At 34.4% G+C, this 17,177-nt stretch overlaps 1 protein-coding gene and 1 pseudogene across 1 annotated transcript; one reads left to right on the top strand and one right to left on the bottom strand.

The window, feature by feature from the left end:
• The first annotated feature begins 7,216 nt into the window (after positions 1-7,216).
• Positions 7,217-8,075, top strand: LOC142634333 (uncharacterized). Its single transcript, XM_075808630.1, has 2 exons — positions 7,217-7,676; positions 7,872-8,075. The coding sequence occupies exon 1, from the start codon at positions 7,380-7,382 to the stop codon at positions 7,638-7,640; it is 261 nt and encodes an 86-aa protein (XP_075664745.1). The 5' UTR covers positions 7,217-7,379; the 3' UTR covers positions 7,641-7,676; positions 7,872-8,075.
• A 1,089-nt stretch (positions 8,076-9,164) lies between these two features.
• LOC142635424 (putative F-box protein At1g67623) lies at positions 9,165-9,883 on the bottom strand (annotated as a pseudogene).
• Between the last annotated feature and the right edge of the window lie 7,294 nt (positions 9,884-17,177).

The raw sequence follows: 17,177 nt of genomic DNA, 5'->3' as shown, positions 1-17,177 counted from the left end.
CACACATGGCATGGTGTTAAAACTACATGATGCTCACAAGTTACATTACTTTGAAACACATAGTTTATATCCAAGTAGTTTTAGAAAAACCTTAAATAATCTACTTCCACAAAGTTTGTAAGGTTTTCAACTTCATTCTTGCCACAAAGATTTTTTATCAATTTCTCAAATACTAAGACAAGATAAGCATCTTTAAATTTTCTATTATACCATAGAATCCATAATTTCCTTATCAAAGATTAAACAAAAGATGCTCATTTTTCCATGTCAACAATTCATACATTTTCCCAAATGCAATACCAAATATGATGCATTTTTATATATAATAATATGTAATAGGGTCACAACACGACAATTTTAAGAAAACGTATATTCATACATAATGTTCCAAAATGCGTTTGACCCAAAAACATCATTTGTGAAATATGAAAATTTTTCAAAAATATCCCATTAAGAAGTTACTTACCTCGCAACCACAAAAGCCTAACTCTCCAAGCTCCAAGGAGATTAGCTAGAACTTAAACAATATCAAGTAAACCTATCACAATAAGTCTAAAACTTGAAATTGTATCTAACCAAAATTTAGGATTTGCCAAATAAACATTTAATTAGGCAAGCCCACTATTTAACCTCATCAATAATAATATATACCATTCCCAAAGTTTCTCAACAAATTTATTCACAAGGTATCAACTCCAATTTATAGAGTTAACCCATTTCATAATATCTCCAACATTATGACTAGTTTTCATAAGATTTACACTACATCATCAAGAGACCCATGTAGGCAAAAATCAACATATCCTCCAAGACAAGAAATTTAGAATTTCACTAACTCCAAATAAACCCAATGACAATGGCAAAATTAAATTTACCAACCATCATACATTATATCTTAAAACCCCTAAATTTTTCCACCATACATAAACCTTGAATAGCCATTTTAACACAAAATATGTACATACCCACTCATCAAAATTCCACCAATACAAAACCCATACATAAAAACACATAAATATCACTTCCAATGCACATAAATCACATGGGTATCATTATCAAAACTTAGATAAAAAATATCCTCAAGCAAAAGTGTAAAACCCACCAAAAGATTAAAAATTTTTACCTCAAATAAAATGATGAAGATGCTTATGGGTTCCTAAGAATTTTTCCGGTGATCTTGCTGGAAAAATGATGGTGAGATGGTGTGTTTTGGAGAGGAGGCCGGCAGGTGAGGTGAGGGATGAGTGTGCTTAAGTGAAGAGAAAAGAAAGAAAAATAAAAGAGAGAAAGAAAGGTGAGAGCCGACCAAAAAGGGAGAAGAAATAAGAGAAAATGAGTGGTGGAGAGTGATGGGTAGTGGGGTTAGGTGGGGGGCACGTGGGAGGGCTTAAAATCTGCCCTTAACATTTTTTTTTCTTCAAAAGCTGACTAGGACGTGACAAAAAATCCTCTTCTTCTGACGCACTGGTTTGGAGTAGGGACACACATTCAGGCGGTGTGTAATGACACTTGGGTCAATACCCGGCATGTCCTCATGACTCCATGCAAAGATATCAAGGCTTTTCTTAAAAAATTGGATCAGAGTATGCTTTGCCTCTTCTTCCATGCCTGCCCCAATTCTAGTGAACTTCTTGGGTTTGTTCTCATCCAAAGGGACATCTTCTAACACCTCAGTGGGTTCCGCTACTATCCTTCTCTCATCTATACTCATTGTCTGTACGTGCTCATCCATAGCCAACATGGCTAGGTAGCATTCTCTAGCGACTAACTGATCTCCTTGTACTTGACCCACTCCATGCTTGGTCGGGAATTTGACAGACAAATGGTCGGTAGAGGTCACTGCCTTCCAACTATTCAATGTTGGCCTTCCAATAATAGCATTATATGATGATGCACAATCAACGACAAGAAAGTTTACCTCTTTGGTTATTTGCTGTGGATACATTCCAACCACCACTAGTAACGTGATGGTGCCCACAAGCTGCACCTTCATTCCTCCAAATCCCACCAATGGCTAATTCACTGGTCGAAGTTGATCTCGTCCTAGCCTCATTTGCTAGAAGGCGGGGTAATACAAAATGTCCGCCGAACTTCCATTGTCTACCAACACCCTCCTGGTCGTGTAATCAGCAATGAGTAGGGTGATGACTATCGCGTCATCGTGTGGATAGTGAACTCGTCTGGCGTCCTCGCCTGTGAACGTAATGGCTTGCTCGTCTGCTTCCTTCGTCCTAGGAGATCGTCCAAACAACTAGACGTTTTGCACCACCTTCAAGTATGTCTTCCTCGATTTGGACGACTGTGCTGTCGAGGTTCCTTCGATAATTACTCTTATTTCTCCAAGTGGGGGTTGTGATGACCCCTCCACCTTAGCCTTCAGTTTCTCGTCTCTCTGATCTCGTCCAAGGAAATTCCTTAACTTCCCTTGTCTGATAAGATTCTCTATCTGCTGCTTCAAATCAAAGCACTTGTCAGTGTCATGCTTATGGTCTCTGTGGAAGCGGCAATACTTGTTCCTATTGCGTTTGTTAGGATCTCCTTTCATTTTATCCGGCCACTTCAAGGACGGATCATCCTTGATCTGCATAAGCACTTGCTCCAGTGGCATGTTCAGGGGTGTGTATTGCTGATTTCTCGTTGAGGAACTTGCCTTCTTACCATCCTTTTTTTTTTTCTCTTCTGCCCGAGCCTTCTTTGGACGAGGACCCTGATTTGAGTAACGCTGGTGACCTACTTCCGAGTGCTCTGTTCTCTTCCTCTTCTTGGCTATGATGGCGTCTTCAGCATTCATAAAATTCTGGGCCGAATGGACAAGTCCGGCCATAGTCTATGGTTGCTGCTCATAGAGCTTATGAATGAACAAGTCAGAGTTGACCCCATTGTGAAAGGCGGCCAATAACAACGTGTTGTCCATTTCATCCACTGTCAAGGCTTTTCTATTGAATCGGGTAATGAAAGACTGCAAACTTTCGTTTTCCCCTTGCTCTATAGTTAGCAAACTAGAAGAGGAACGCTTGTGCCGTTGCCTTCCAATGAAATTATTGATGAACAACTTGCTCAACTCCTCGAATGAGCCCACGGAGTTTGGGGGTATTTTGCTGAACCACACCCGTGCTGGTCCCTTAAGTGTGGTAGGAAAATCTCTACACATAATCTCGTTCGGGACCCCTTGAAGGTGCATGATCATCTTGAAAGTAGCAATGTGATCACACGGGTCACGATTTCCATCATACGAATCCAAGGAAGGCATTTTGAATTTCGGAGGTAGGGGTGACTGTTGATGGAAGCCGTGAAAGGGGAGTCCGTTCGATGAACTAAATCATCCACGGGGTTCGCCCGCCTCATGTTCTCCTTCATTTCATCCATGGCTTTTCTCATTTGGTCCATCTCCTTTTCCAAGTGTGGCACTCTTCTTGAAGCAGTACCCCTTGTTTGATTTTCAAACTCAACATTTTCTCCTCCACCTTCTTGACTCTGGGCTCGTCCTTCAGCGTGCTCATCATGGCGTTGCCTCCTTAGATTGATCTCCCTGTTCAACTCCTGATTCTGACGGGTTAATTCCGCCATAGCGGCAGCCATAGATTGTATATGTTGAACAGAAGGCGGTTGCATGACAGGCGCTGATTGACGATCGTGGAGGGGATTACTAGAAGCATTCCTACTTTCTTGGTGGCCTGGGCTGGTAGCCCTTGATCTTGTTCGAACCATTCAGCCTTTTTTCTGGGAAAGGCTAATCGTTGGAAATAGAACTGATAATCGAATGAAAAGAACACTGTATGATTCCCACAGACGGGGCCAACTGATGATGCGAAGAAAATCAATAGGTTGAATGTTTCGGACTTGAACGGACTACATGCTGTCTTGGAGGTCTGAAAAAGAAAGAAAAGCAATCAAAGGTGATCGGGGTTGCCGGCCAAGAACCCTCCGATGACAAAGTTATTTTTCTCTCTATAATTTTGGAAGTTCCAACTTTTTTGGAAATGTAAAGAAGTACCTTTGTTTTGTCTGAATGGGCGTTTATATAGTGCATCTTGGAGACGGTTATTAGACTTGTAACCTCCCTACCTTTGGGGAGGTCTGAGGGTCCAAGGATAACCTCCATAACCGCCTTAGGAGTTATATTTCCTTTTTAATTAATTGCTGTTAATAGTTTATGTTTTGAGTCGAGGTTGCAGTGGTGAAACCAGGTATTGCTCACCCTTTGGAATCATAACCTATGGTTATATGAACAAGGGAAAAACAATTGGAATTCTCTAAGTGTCGTGGGTTGTCCACACGCTTGCCTGTGGACGACCAATGGTATGGACGAATTACCCTGCGCCATGTTGCACACCTGTGGGTCGTCCATGAGAAACTCATGGACGACCCCTGGCATGGACGATCGTGGACGTTCTGGATCCGGTTGTTCTTCACAACTCCCCATCAATTATTATTATTATTATTATTATTATTATTATTATTATTATCTCTCTATTTTACTAACGTGATATTTTATGATAGGGTGCAAACTTATAGCCATGGATTATTCTTTTGAATGTAACCTAATATTTTTCTTATATTATTATATTTTTTAGTCATATATATTTTGTTTTTTTCAATAATTTCTAAGCCGTAAATCATTTGATTTTTAATATTTTTTTTAGTCTTTCAGAAGTTTTAATATTTGAAATTTTAAGTTATTTTTTGCAGTATCTGAAATTGTTTGATAAATTTTTTGTAAGCCATTGCACATTCAAGCAATGCCTTATTCATCAAATTGTAACACAAATTGAAGTCATACAAGATCAAATCATGTAATGGTGTAGTTTCTTAATCAATTTAATATTTTATAAAATTATTTTAGTTTACCTCACAAATATGTAGGTTCCGTACATAGCACAAATTAGCGGCTAGTTTTTATATATTTCTTTTAAGCAAAAATGCAAAACTGACCCTCTAACTTTTAGTCTTTTTCATTTCAGTCCTTTAACTTTCAGTTTTGTCATTTCCGTCCTCTAACTTTTAGTTTTGTCATTTCAGTGCTCTAAATTTCAATTGTTGTCAATTTGGTACTCCATTAAACCTCAGTTATGTCCTGCCGTTAATTGAGACAAAACGACGTCGTTTTGGCTTCTTCTTTTGTTTTTTTTTTAAAAATAAATTTCAGAATTAAAATAAAATTAAAAAAAACTGATATTAAAAAAAAGAAAAAGAAAAGAAAAGAAAACATTTACTCGGTCAAAAGACTTAAAATTGAGAATCATTCCACACCCAAATCTAAAATTTTGATATCAGTGGGACCTTCCACACCCGAAATTTCTGTAACTAGCTCGATATCCCTTTCAGTCTCGCCTCCATCTCCTTCCCCCAAACCCTCGTCCCCGAGTTTGAGCTCCCCATCCTCTTCTACGACCATTGGAAGTTCTTCGATTCCGCGTTCGACTCGCTCATCACCCTGAGTCGACTCTGTGCCTGACTCGCTGCTGTCGTCGTCGACGTCGGTGGCCCCGTGCATGGGCTACAGTTCCTGTACGCCCTTGATGCCTTCAACGCCATGTCCTTAAGCTGTGAAAACAAAGAAAATGGCGGGATTGCCCCTCGCAATTAGAGCCAGTTACAGAAATTGCCTAGTGTTAAGCACTTTTATACAGTGTCTGAGAACTGAGAACTGAGGGATTTGATAGCTTGAGTTTTGGTGCCGGGAGTGTTGGTGGAATCAGATTCTTCTGGTTGACTCAATGAGTCGTCCCAAGTTTCTTAGGATGAGCTATACACATCAGCATTCTTTTCCCGCGATTCATAAAAACATTTAATATCAGTTTTTTTTTAATTATAAATTTTCTATTAATTCTGGAATTTATTTTAAAAAGAAAAAGAGCCAAAACAGAGTACCAAATTGACAACAATTGAAAGTTAGAGGACTGAAATGCCAGGGAGTCAATATCGTACCAGAGGCTGTTTCGGTTTGAGCTAGAAAATGAAATATTTCGGTACCGGTCTATACCGGTGTATTGTTTCGGGATTACCACTAATTTAATAAATTTAATGATATTATATATATATATATATATTATTTACATTTTTTTTTAGAAACATATTATTTACATGTTTATATTATATAAATTTAATTATTTCAGAAAAGCCAATATAATATGGTATTAATCTTTATAGGTGAGTTTACACCTAAATCAAAACCCAATAGGCTTTAGTTTATCCCTCAAAAAAGAAAGAAAAAACAACCAAAAGACCAAACAAAAATTTCAATAAGAGATAGTAATGAGATATGAGATACAATTGGAAAAACCGTTCAATGGGTGGAATTTGTTACTACAAAAATATTGTAATATTAGAAAAGCTTGTGGGTGGTAATGGTAAACCCAAAAAATAAAAATTAAAAAAGTTGCCTATTCTGCAGTTGGAACTCACAAAAACTAAGGAAAAAAAAAGCCATCATCATGTCTTCCAATGTTTATCAAGTTTTTCTAAGTCCACACGTTATAGCCTGTATACTTTCCTCTTCACATTTTCAGATCTCAATACATACACTCTCTTTCTCTATGTTCAAGTTCAAACTTTTAGTGTCATACTCTCTGTATCTATCTATTACTCTAAGCTTGCCCCATTTTGCAACGTCAACAAATCGATGGTGCCACCATTCACCTCCAGGCTCCAATCAGAAATATCGTCCCAGTGTTAGGCCGGAAAAATCAATGGTGTAAAGGGCAAAGAGTTGGAGAGAGCCCATCCAGCGTGAGGAGGAGAAAACCAGCAGATTAGATGGCGTTTTTGGGTCAAGTTCAGTACCGGCCGGTATCCATTAACCGGCCAGAATCCGATATTTACACCGGTATGGCCGAAACGATCTCGGTATGACCGGTATTTAATCCGGAATGAAATCACTACGTTTCTGTACCGGCCAACCTATCGGAACGGAAAATACCGGCCGGTACGGTACAAAATCGTCTTCCTTGCTGAAATGACAAAACTGAAAGTTAGAGGACTGAAATAAAAAAGGCTGAAAGTTAGAAGGTCAATTTTGTATTTTTAGCTTTCTTTTACTTTGCAACATTAATTAATTATTACATAGATTGTCCGGAATTGAAAGCTCTCTCGTACAAGAGAGAATCAAGAGATTCCAACCGGGTGAAGCTGGGTCATACACTGACACGGTGGGTCCCACTGGAAACCCCATTCCCATTACCTTAAGACATAAAAATTAATAGATTCACACCCACCAACAACAACACCACCACCACCAGTCCACAAACAGCATTGAGCGAATTTCGCAGAGAAAATTTAAAAAACCCGAAAACACAACTACAATTGAAATAGAGATCGGGGACTCAGAAAAAAAAAAAGTAGCTGTGAGAAAGAGAGAGAGAGAGAGAGAGAGAGATCAGATGGCAGCAATAACAAGCGCATTGATAGCAATAGCAGGAGTGGTGCTGGGTTGGATCGCCATCGAGATCGCTTGCAAACCTTGCCTTGAACAAGGCCGCGAAGCCATCGATCGCTCCCTCAATCCCGACTACGATCCGGACGACGCCGTTTCCAACAACAACAACATTCGCGCCCCTCTCATCACCTCTGAATCTAATGATCCTGTTGTTGTTGTTGCTTCTTCCACCGCTTCCTACGATTCTTCTGTCAAGCCCATCTGAATTCTCACTCTCACTCACTGCCCCTCTTCTCCCCTGGTATTACAATATTCCTCCTCATATATATATATATATATATATATATATATATATATATATTTTTTTTTTTTTTTGGGGTTTTTAGTTGTTGTTTGTGTTAATGGTGAAAATGAAATGAAAAGATTTTGTGAGTTCGGATTTGTTATTGACATGAATTTGTGACTTTTGTTCTTTGTTGTTGTTGTTTTGGATCAGATCACAGATTATTATACATTTTTTTTTCCTTGTTCTGGCGGTTCGTTCTGGGAAAAACAATGTGAATGATTTTTTAATTTTATGATGTTCTGAAAATCCAGGATTCTGTCTACTTTGATTGTTGGATTGTAATGTTAGATTCTCATAAGTTAGCAGACCAAAACAACTTTGTGTTATCAAATGTTTCTTATGTGTTCAGCGAGACTTTATGTAGTGGAATTCAAAAATTGAAGTTTGAGATGGGTTTAGATTTGGGCAACATTCTTGAGCTTTATGTTGAAATTTCGGGGATATGGTAGTCGATTTTGACATTTCCTAATTATCTCTCATAGACTCTCTCTTATCCGCTCATTGAGTGTTGTGTTGCTGTTTCGAGAAGGCATCAATTTGTTCTGTTTTTGAATGTATTTACTTTTAGATTGTTTGTGCGCTGCCATGGCACATGAATAGGTTTCATTATGTGTTCTCAAAACATTTTGTGGACAATGGGAAAAATATTTTAAAGTTGCTTGTTTAATTCATTTTTGCCGTGGGGTTAGATTAAGTTCTATTATTTCTGCTTGATGGGAATTAGTATGTCATTTTAGTCTTACACCGAGTGGAGTGATGAAGATTTACCATCAATGATGAAGTACATTGTTGTCTGTTGAGTTCTCAGTCATTTGAGTCAGATCACTTAAAATGCATTTGACAAAGTTTAATACAATTTCCTTTTTTCTGAACCAATATAATTGCATTAAGATACTTCAGAAGGACCAGAGAGTACTTGGGAGTTAAGTACAATACCTGCCCCATCTGATCTGCCTGCCACAACTATAAGTTCTGAAGAAAAATAAATGTCATATTCTCCTTGGAAAAACATTTTGCCAGATGATGAGGAACAGTCGTACTAGGTGAAACTTGATTAAAATCCATGCTTGGAGAAAATTGAAATGTGTACTTCCACTTGAAGGTGGGGTTAAGATTATTTTCATGATACACTTTGCTTTAACCCTATAACTAGGTGCTCTTTATGAGACCTGTAACTGTGCTTGTTCAGTCCATAAGTGAGCTCACTTGCCGCAGCTTGAGAAAGCTGTAATTGAAATTATACAAACCAACTAATTCTAAGTTTCTAACTAATTAAAAAGGCACATGTTAAAAATGTGGGAAATATGTGAAGAAAAAATGATCTGGACTACACTCTTATCTTCTTCTTCTTTTTCTTTTTTTGATGAAAACTCTCTTATACAAAATTACAATTTCTAACAATAGTGTTTTTTTTAGTACAATTTCTGATGGTTAATATACTCTTCAACCTAGCATATTAGAAAACCAAGTAATTTCACAATTGCAGCTACAAGCTTCACAGAGAGTATTGTCATCTTCATCTAGCTCGTTGTCACTTGATTCCCATCCTCTCTTCTTTTTTAGAACTTGGCATGGTTCTTACGGGAACACAATACTTGTTGTCTAACAATAGAATTCCTTATCCACATATCACGCATAACAGTCCTCATTCTCTTTCGACATTCTTTCAAGCCACTTGATTTAGTCATTTTCAAAGAAGATAAAATCTTTAAGCCCTCTTGCTTTAATTGATCTTCAGAACATAGCAAGATAATCTCATATACGTATGTTGCTTCTGAATGACCTTTCTCTGCTGCTCTTTTCAAGTACACAAGTTCTGATTCTATCATCATCAAACTAAAATAATCAATCACCCTTTGTCTAAATAAGGACTCAGGGTTTCCAAACTCCTCGCAACGTTTTAAAAAAGATGATGCTTCATTACTTATACAAAGAGGAACTATTGGAAATTTCTCAAGTGATATGCGTTGAAATATATAATCATCCTTTGCTACTTCAAGAAAGTATTTGCAACTCAACTTGACATTAAATAGGTCAGTAAACGAAGTTGAGGCAACATGACCAAGAACTTCCATCAACAATTTATTTTGAAGAGATTTAATGGACGAAGAATGAAAATTTCTCTTGTATTTTGTTCTCCTTGTTGCCTTGATAATAGCCATTTATAGCCGCTTTAACCAAAGAAGTTCAATAACTCAAATGTTCTAAAATTGACCAAAACGAAATTTGCCTAAGAGGAAAACTTTCATTAATCTTGAAAGTTGCTTTGTGTAGCAAAGATAGGTACGATTTCCATGACAAAATAGTGAAATACTCATACGGGCCTCATGGCTAACTTTGATGCCTAACCATGTGATTCTCCAAAAATGTGTAGGACATGATTAATTTATCCAAAAACTTTGTTTTAGGAAAAAGTTAACAGATACCTTGAAGGCATTGGCTTAAGAAATATTTTTAGAAACTTTTTATGGGAAAAAACAACTAATTTTTTTGATACATTTTTATATTTCTCTTGAAAGTAGTAATCAAAACTTTCATAAAATGACCTATTAACTAATATCCTAAGGGCATCTGTTAATAAGACCTTGCATTATACGGCTAATTTGGCACCAATAGTGAAGCAAAGAAGAAAGGGAGAGAGGTGAAATAATGAGAAAATAATTAAAAATTGAAGAAATTAATAAAATATTCAAATATAGAGTTATGGTAATAGAGTATATTCACACCATTACTATAACAAAAATGTAAACATACAGTTTTAAAAATAAACCGAATGAGTAGTTTTTGAGTAAATATACATTATTATAGTGGGCGTATACAGTATTATATGCCCACTTATGTGAGTGCTCTAGTGTGGACGCCAGTGCTATTCCAAATGAAAAAGATTGATTCGGGGATATGAAGAAAATAATATTGTAATAGGAAAATGAAATTACAATCAGATTTTTCATTGCAGTAACCCTATTGCCAAAAAGTGCCGATTATTATCAAGAATACCAAGTCCTCTGAAGGAAGAAAATTTCAAAACAGCAACTAAATATGCTTTACAGTTAATAGTGTTAAACACAACAAAAATGAAAGATACAAACTACTGTATAGACAGACAAAGGGGCATTTTTCCTTCTGTTGAGGGCTAAAGTTTCCCTTGTCATTGTGAGGTAGAAATTGTAGAGAACATCGTCCAAGATCTTGATGAACCCAAATTAGGTGATTGCAAGTCCGACACTTGTGGTAAGTGATACACCAAAGTTTATTGATTTTGTTGAGGTTGAAAGATTTAATTCAATCATCAACTCTCATTTGGTGAAGGTTAATAAAAGAGAATCTCAAATTAAATTGTTTCCTCAATTGATGAATTGCAAGTTTGGCAAGAAGACCAAGGGACTCAAGTATTCCAAGTATTTGTTTGCTTGGCATGGAAGATTTCAAATCTCAACTATTTACTTGAAGACGAGGGTTTTTTTTTTTTTCCAAGTGAAAGGGTCTAAGACTCTAATGTAGAATAGAATTTACAATTAGACTTTTGTTATTTCTTAATTTTGGTATTTAATTTGTAATTTTTGGAGTTTAAGGTTTAGGGTTATTATTTCCTTGTTTTTAGGTGCTTTTAATGTTTTTTAGGTCAAATTTGGTTCCTATTATGGTTAGGCATTAATTAGGATTTATTTTAGAATAAATTTTCTTGTTTGTCAAGTTTTATGGAGCCCTCATATAAGTCTTCAACTTGTGATTATTTTTTCAACTTGTGATAATAAAACTTTATTTTCTTCAATATCTTCAATATTTTCTTTAGAAATTGGCTTCATCTTGTCGACCCTTAAAAATTTTTCTTTTCTTGAATCATATAAATATACAAATTTATAATTAACACTTGTATAATCTAGTATATCATAATAATCATGAGGAAATCATAAATCAAACAACACATTTTCCATTATTTGCCAAGAGCAAATTGGATGCTTACCTCAACGCTTTTTATCAATTTGTGTTTTCTCACCATTCCTCTGCTTCACCATCCAATTTATTGAATGCAAGTCGTACTCTTTCTTCATAAAAAATTCCCCATAATCAAAATGCTCTTTGAAATCAAGAAGCCAATCAATGAAACCCAATTTACGGATCTCTCCATTAAAGAATGGAATTTTCTTATATTTAGGAGTGTGTCTATTGGTGTTGATCTAAGAGGATTTCCTAGCAAGAGGGGTAGTGACAGCTAGCTGTAGTTCGCGTAAGACTTGTTGGACATCATGTTGAAGTTGAACGAATTCCAAGAACTTCTGCTTTAACCTTTGGGTTACTAAAAATGCTACCGTCACATTTAGCAGCCATCAAACTAGAATAAGGACAAGGCTTTGATACCAACTTATGCGGGATGCATAAGCGACAAGAAGCAGAACACGCTACTTCAAGAAAGCAAGAAACAAAATACATTTGTTTCTGAATAATAACCTCGAATCCACGAGGGTTCCTTGAATTCACAAGGAGAAAGGGTTTTGGAACACCAGAAAAACAATAGAAAAAAGTTTGTATTTTTATTAAAATCAATAATATTAAAAAAAAGTTTACAAACTTGGAGGCTTATTTAAGGGCTCCATAAAACCTGAAAGACAAAAAAATTTATTCTAAAATAAATACTAATTAATACCTAACCATAATAGGAACCAAATTTGACTTAAAAAGTAATAAAATCACCTATAAACAAGGAAATAATAACCCTACACCTAAAATTCCAAAAATTACAAATTAAATACCAAAACTAATAAATAACAAAAGTCTATTGCACCCTTTGCTACAACTCACTAGCCAATCTAATGAACAAGATTCAAAGGGGGAAAATACTCTGTCAGTTATCAACATATCTATTGCATTTTCTTTACCCGCAATAAACATGATGTTATATTTTACAAAGAGATCATTGCACATGCTAAAAAAGCTAGTACAGCTTTTCAATGAGTTTGGTAAGGTCCTTGACAAAAAGTAAGATTATATGGCCAATTCTTGAACTTTGGATCCTAAACAACAGCTCCAATTAATCAATAAACCTAAGGCCAATTGTGGCTAACTGTCTTGAGTCCATGTCCTAAATACTTTTAATTAATCTAAGCTCCATATATAACAGACTCACAATGCTCAACTAGCTAGACAAGTTTGGTAAGAGGCATGCTCATTGTCATCTCAACAATGTAAGAAATTTGGCTTCTTAATTTACTAGCCTCTCTTTTGATTGATATTAAAATTCTCGCACTATGGGTGTGACATTTATACGTGTGAATGGGTTCATTGTTTCAAAGAACACTAATTCAGGCAAATGTTCAATCTATCTTTGTTTAAAAAGTAAGATTTTACCATCCATAGTTTGTCTCTTGTTCCATACTAATATATGCTTCACAGAACTCAAAATTGCAATAGATCAACAACAATACACACATAACAAATGAAAAGATTGGAAGAACTCAAATAATGAAGTTGAAGAACCAAAATAGCATTTTTCAGTACGAAGCTATGTCCATTAAACTAGTACAACTTTATGAAGATCTATCTACTTCTCTCATCACGCAACAAAGTAGATACATAAATCTAAATGACAAGGGTTAAAAGCAAAATTTCAAAATTACATGAAAAATCAGTATCTTGAAATCCATTTTGGGAAAAAAAAGAAAAGAAAAACAAATCAAGAGAAATAAACCTTGAGATCGCGAAAAGTAGGATCCGACAGCGACTCTAGCAGCTTGCACGGCGGAGCTAACGATTGAATGCTTCCCAGTTCTAAGAGAAATCTTGAAATCCATTTTGGGAAAAATTAAGAAATCAAGAAAAATTAAAACTTGAGCTCATGAAATCTTTGCCACGATGCCGCTAAAACGATTTGGTTATGCTTAAATTTTTTTAGAACATATAACACCTTGTTATGCTTGAATTATTTGCAGGAACTCCACTCTATCCAATTTTGCGCATGGTTGGAGTGGACAAATTTGTTGCTATTCTTCCTTTGGATTAGGTGGGCAATTGATGATAATAACTAGGCTCTTTTTTTTTTTTGTTCTTTTCCTAATAAAATGTGCGAAATTGTATTTGAACAGCGAAATATAATAAAATACTGAATTTTGTGGACAAAGAAGGGCATTTAACGTGTTACCAAAGAGTTTCACTTTACATTGTCATCTTTTAGATCAATTGGTATAATTTGGTGTTATACTTATACAAATTTGGTGAAAAATTAAGTAGTTTGAAGAAGTCGAGAAAAGGGATGAACCTAAGAGAAGAAATAGATTCTTGAAAAGTATTGTACGAAGATTGAATATGTAAGCAAAATGGTATATTTATTTTGTTTTCCAATTTTTTTAATACTATATATATATATATTTTTTTTGAAAAGAATTTTTTTAATACTATTAAACCAATTGTAAGAGCATGTTATAATAACTATAATATATTACTTTACAATATTTGCATCTTTCTCATTTTTAAGGATCTTATGTATAAAATTTTGGAAATTTCTTTATAAGAAAATTTTAAATTATAGTTTTCATCTTATTTTGGAGCCAGCTCAACTTTCAAATAATAGAAAAAAAAAAAATATTTAGATATGTACATATTAATAAATAACTTAAAATTTTTCCAATACAACAATCTCTTCCTCAAATATTTTAATAAGAAGAGACGAATGGGTTTGTCTACTTCTAACCTCCTTTACCTGCATCCCATCATTGCAATTCAATCCACACCCACATTGAGGAGAGTCCTCAAAGTAATCAATAAGAAAATCAGCACCTGCAATCCCAACTGAGCTACCCTAATACAAATATCAAATTATATATATATATATATATATATATATATATATATATATATATATATATATATATATATATATAATTTGTTGTTGAAAGAAATCACATTATGCTCTACATTTTTTGTTGTTGAAAGAAATCACATTATTGACTACATACGAACCAAAAAAAAATCTAGGAGGACTATGCAAGTGTACATTGAGCCACTTCAATTAAATGCTACATCTTCATTTGAGCAACATATCATTATCTACTATAGTTGGGCCCTGAAAGTTTCCCCGTATTCATATACTTATTTATCAAAAATGGATAAAAGGTAATCGAGCCAATAATAATAGTAAAATGCATAAAAAAAAATGTATATTACTTTTAAATTATTTTTTACCATGGTTAGAAATATCTTAAATCTACCCCCACCCCTGCTCCCAGGTCTCGAACTTAAGACTGCCTACTTCTAGGGAGGTGACATTAGACCATTAAGTTCATTGGCAAAAAAATGCATATTCTTTGCCTTTCAATAATTGGACATACACTCATAATATACCTTTTTTTTTGAGGGAACACTCACAATATACCTTAAAAATTGGTGAGTATCAATAGTTGGAATATTTTTAAGTAGCATCAAGGCTCACTCCCACTAACAAATAAAACAGAGCCCAATGAATTATTCACTAAATTTGTAATGGTGAAGCAAAAAACTAAGATGAAAATAGCATAAACAAAGCAATCTCATGGAAGCTTTCTCTAAGATATAATAGAAATACTTTAATATCCTGTTATCAAAGCAGCTTAGTTTATACCCTTGAGATAACTTATTAAAGCAATCATTGATAAGAGAAATAGGGCTAAAATGCAAAACTTATCCTCTATATTTTATCATAATTCATTTAAGTTTTCTAACTCTATATTTGTTAAGTTCAGTTCTCTAAATTTTAAATTTATTCAATCAAGTCTTTTCCATCAACTTTTGTTATATGTTGCAGTTAGTTGTTCAGTTTTTTTCTTCATATTTTTCAAATTAAAAAAAATCCAATTAATGATTGAAAAATAGTTTCCACAATTTTTTTTATAAAAAAAATTTAACAAAAGTTGACAGAGATACCATAATTAAATAAATTTGAAACACAAAAGACAAAAATAAACGAAAGTAAAGTTAGAGAACTAAAATGAACTCTCAAGAACTTAGATGGTGTGTTTTGCATTTTAGTCTAGAAATAATTAATAATGTGTTATTACATTACATTGATTTTGGTAATGCCATAAAAAAAAAAAAACTGGTAATGTTATCAAGGATATATAGATTATTGAAGAATTACAATATTTGGTATATATAATTTGATACAAGGACCAAGGTACCAATGCAAGATTTGATTAAGTTACAGATTTTGAACACAACAAATATATATGAAGTAGTGGAAAAACCAATAACAAAAATTTAATCCCAAATGACAGAGATTGGAAGATGGGTATTCAGTTTAATAAAACGAAAGTGCTAGAGAAAAAAAATTAATACTTTCGTACTCCTCATGAAAAAAAAAATGACGACTCTAGCCAAACCATTTATGTCCCATGTTGATTTGAATATTATTCATCTCTCTCTCTCTAGCCACATCTAAATTCTACATTCACTTCATCCAATTGATAATTAACACCATACTTCTTCAGTTCTTTTGGTTCATCGAAGATCCATAGTCCGAGTTCTTGACTTGAAGAAAAAAAACCATATCCTAAAAAAATATAAAAGATAATAGAAAAAAATGTCCAAAAACCTAACCCAATGTTTTACACTAATAAAACTTTTAAAATTTGGGTAGAAAATCAACACTCAATATTCATCTTGAACACATCAAATGGGTTCTTTCTCAAAAAGTATAGAACTTTCTATAAAAAAAAAAAAGAAATAAAAACAAAGAAATAATTAAGTGTACTCTTTTAATCATCGCCATTTTAGAGAATGCGGAGAAAGGAATTTTCTAGAAAGAGATTTCTTGGATTTGATTATCAAATTGAAGATATGATATTAATTATTTTAGTCACATATATATATATTATAAGAATATAAGACATTGGTTTAAAAAGATCTATCTTACATTACATAACCCAACCTTTTTATTTTTCTAAACATAAACTTATACTTAAATGTAAACATAGTTTTTTAAAATAATTGTTACAACCATAGGGGTGGGAGGATTTGAACCATGGTCATTTCTGTGGAAAACGCTAGAAGGTGTCAATTGAGTTACATGGTACTTGACAAATCTAAACATAAATTTTAGACATATAAAAAGATAATGAATTTTATGTTCACTTCACACTTATAATAAATATGGTCCGTTTTTAAATTTGTATTGAAAAATGATAGATTATTCTTGTAAGTGCACAATTGCACCTGGACCCAAGAACAGTTATGGGCTCAGGCCCAATGAGCCTTAAACAATAAGAATTTGTAGAGTGTGGGCTTGAAACCCAGGTTGGAAGTATATGAGGATTAAATGACAAACTAAGGATTGCAAGTAATTGAAAACAACAAGGAATATTGTAACTGGGCCTCCTCGGACGTAAGCCGAGAGCTGTTCTTATATTATATCTCACCCTTAGTCTCTTGTCTTTTTAGGTTACAAAACGTTCCGTCCCTATTTCTGTTCCAGATCCCCCTTTAAATACC

Source organism: Castanea sativa, chromosome 5 (genome assembly GCF_040712315.1).
Source record: "Castanea sativa cultivar Marrone di Chiusa Pesio chromosome 5, ASM4071231v1".
Taxonomy (NCBI): Eukaryota; Viridiplantae; Streptophyta; class Magnoliopsida; order Fagales; family Fagaceae; genus Castanea; species Castanea sativa.
This window is presented reverse-complemented; position numbering and strand designations above follow the sequence as displayed.

Coding starts and splice junctions, on each gene's coding strand:
- LOC142634333 (XM_075808630.1), top strand. CDS start 7,380: ATGGCAGCAATAACAAGCGCATTGATAGCAATAGCAGGAGTGGTGCTG.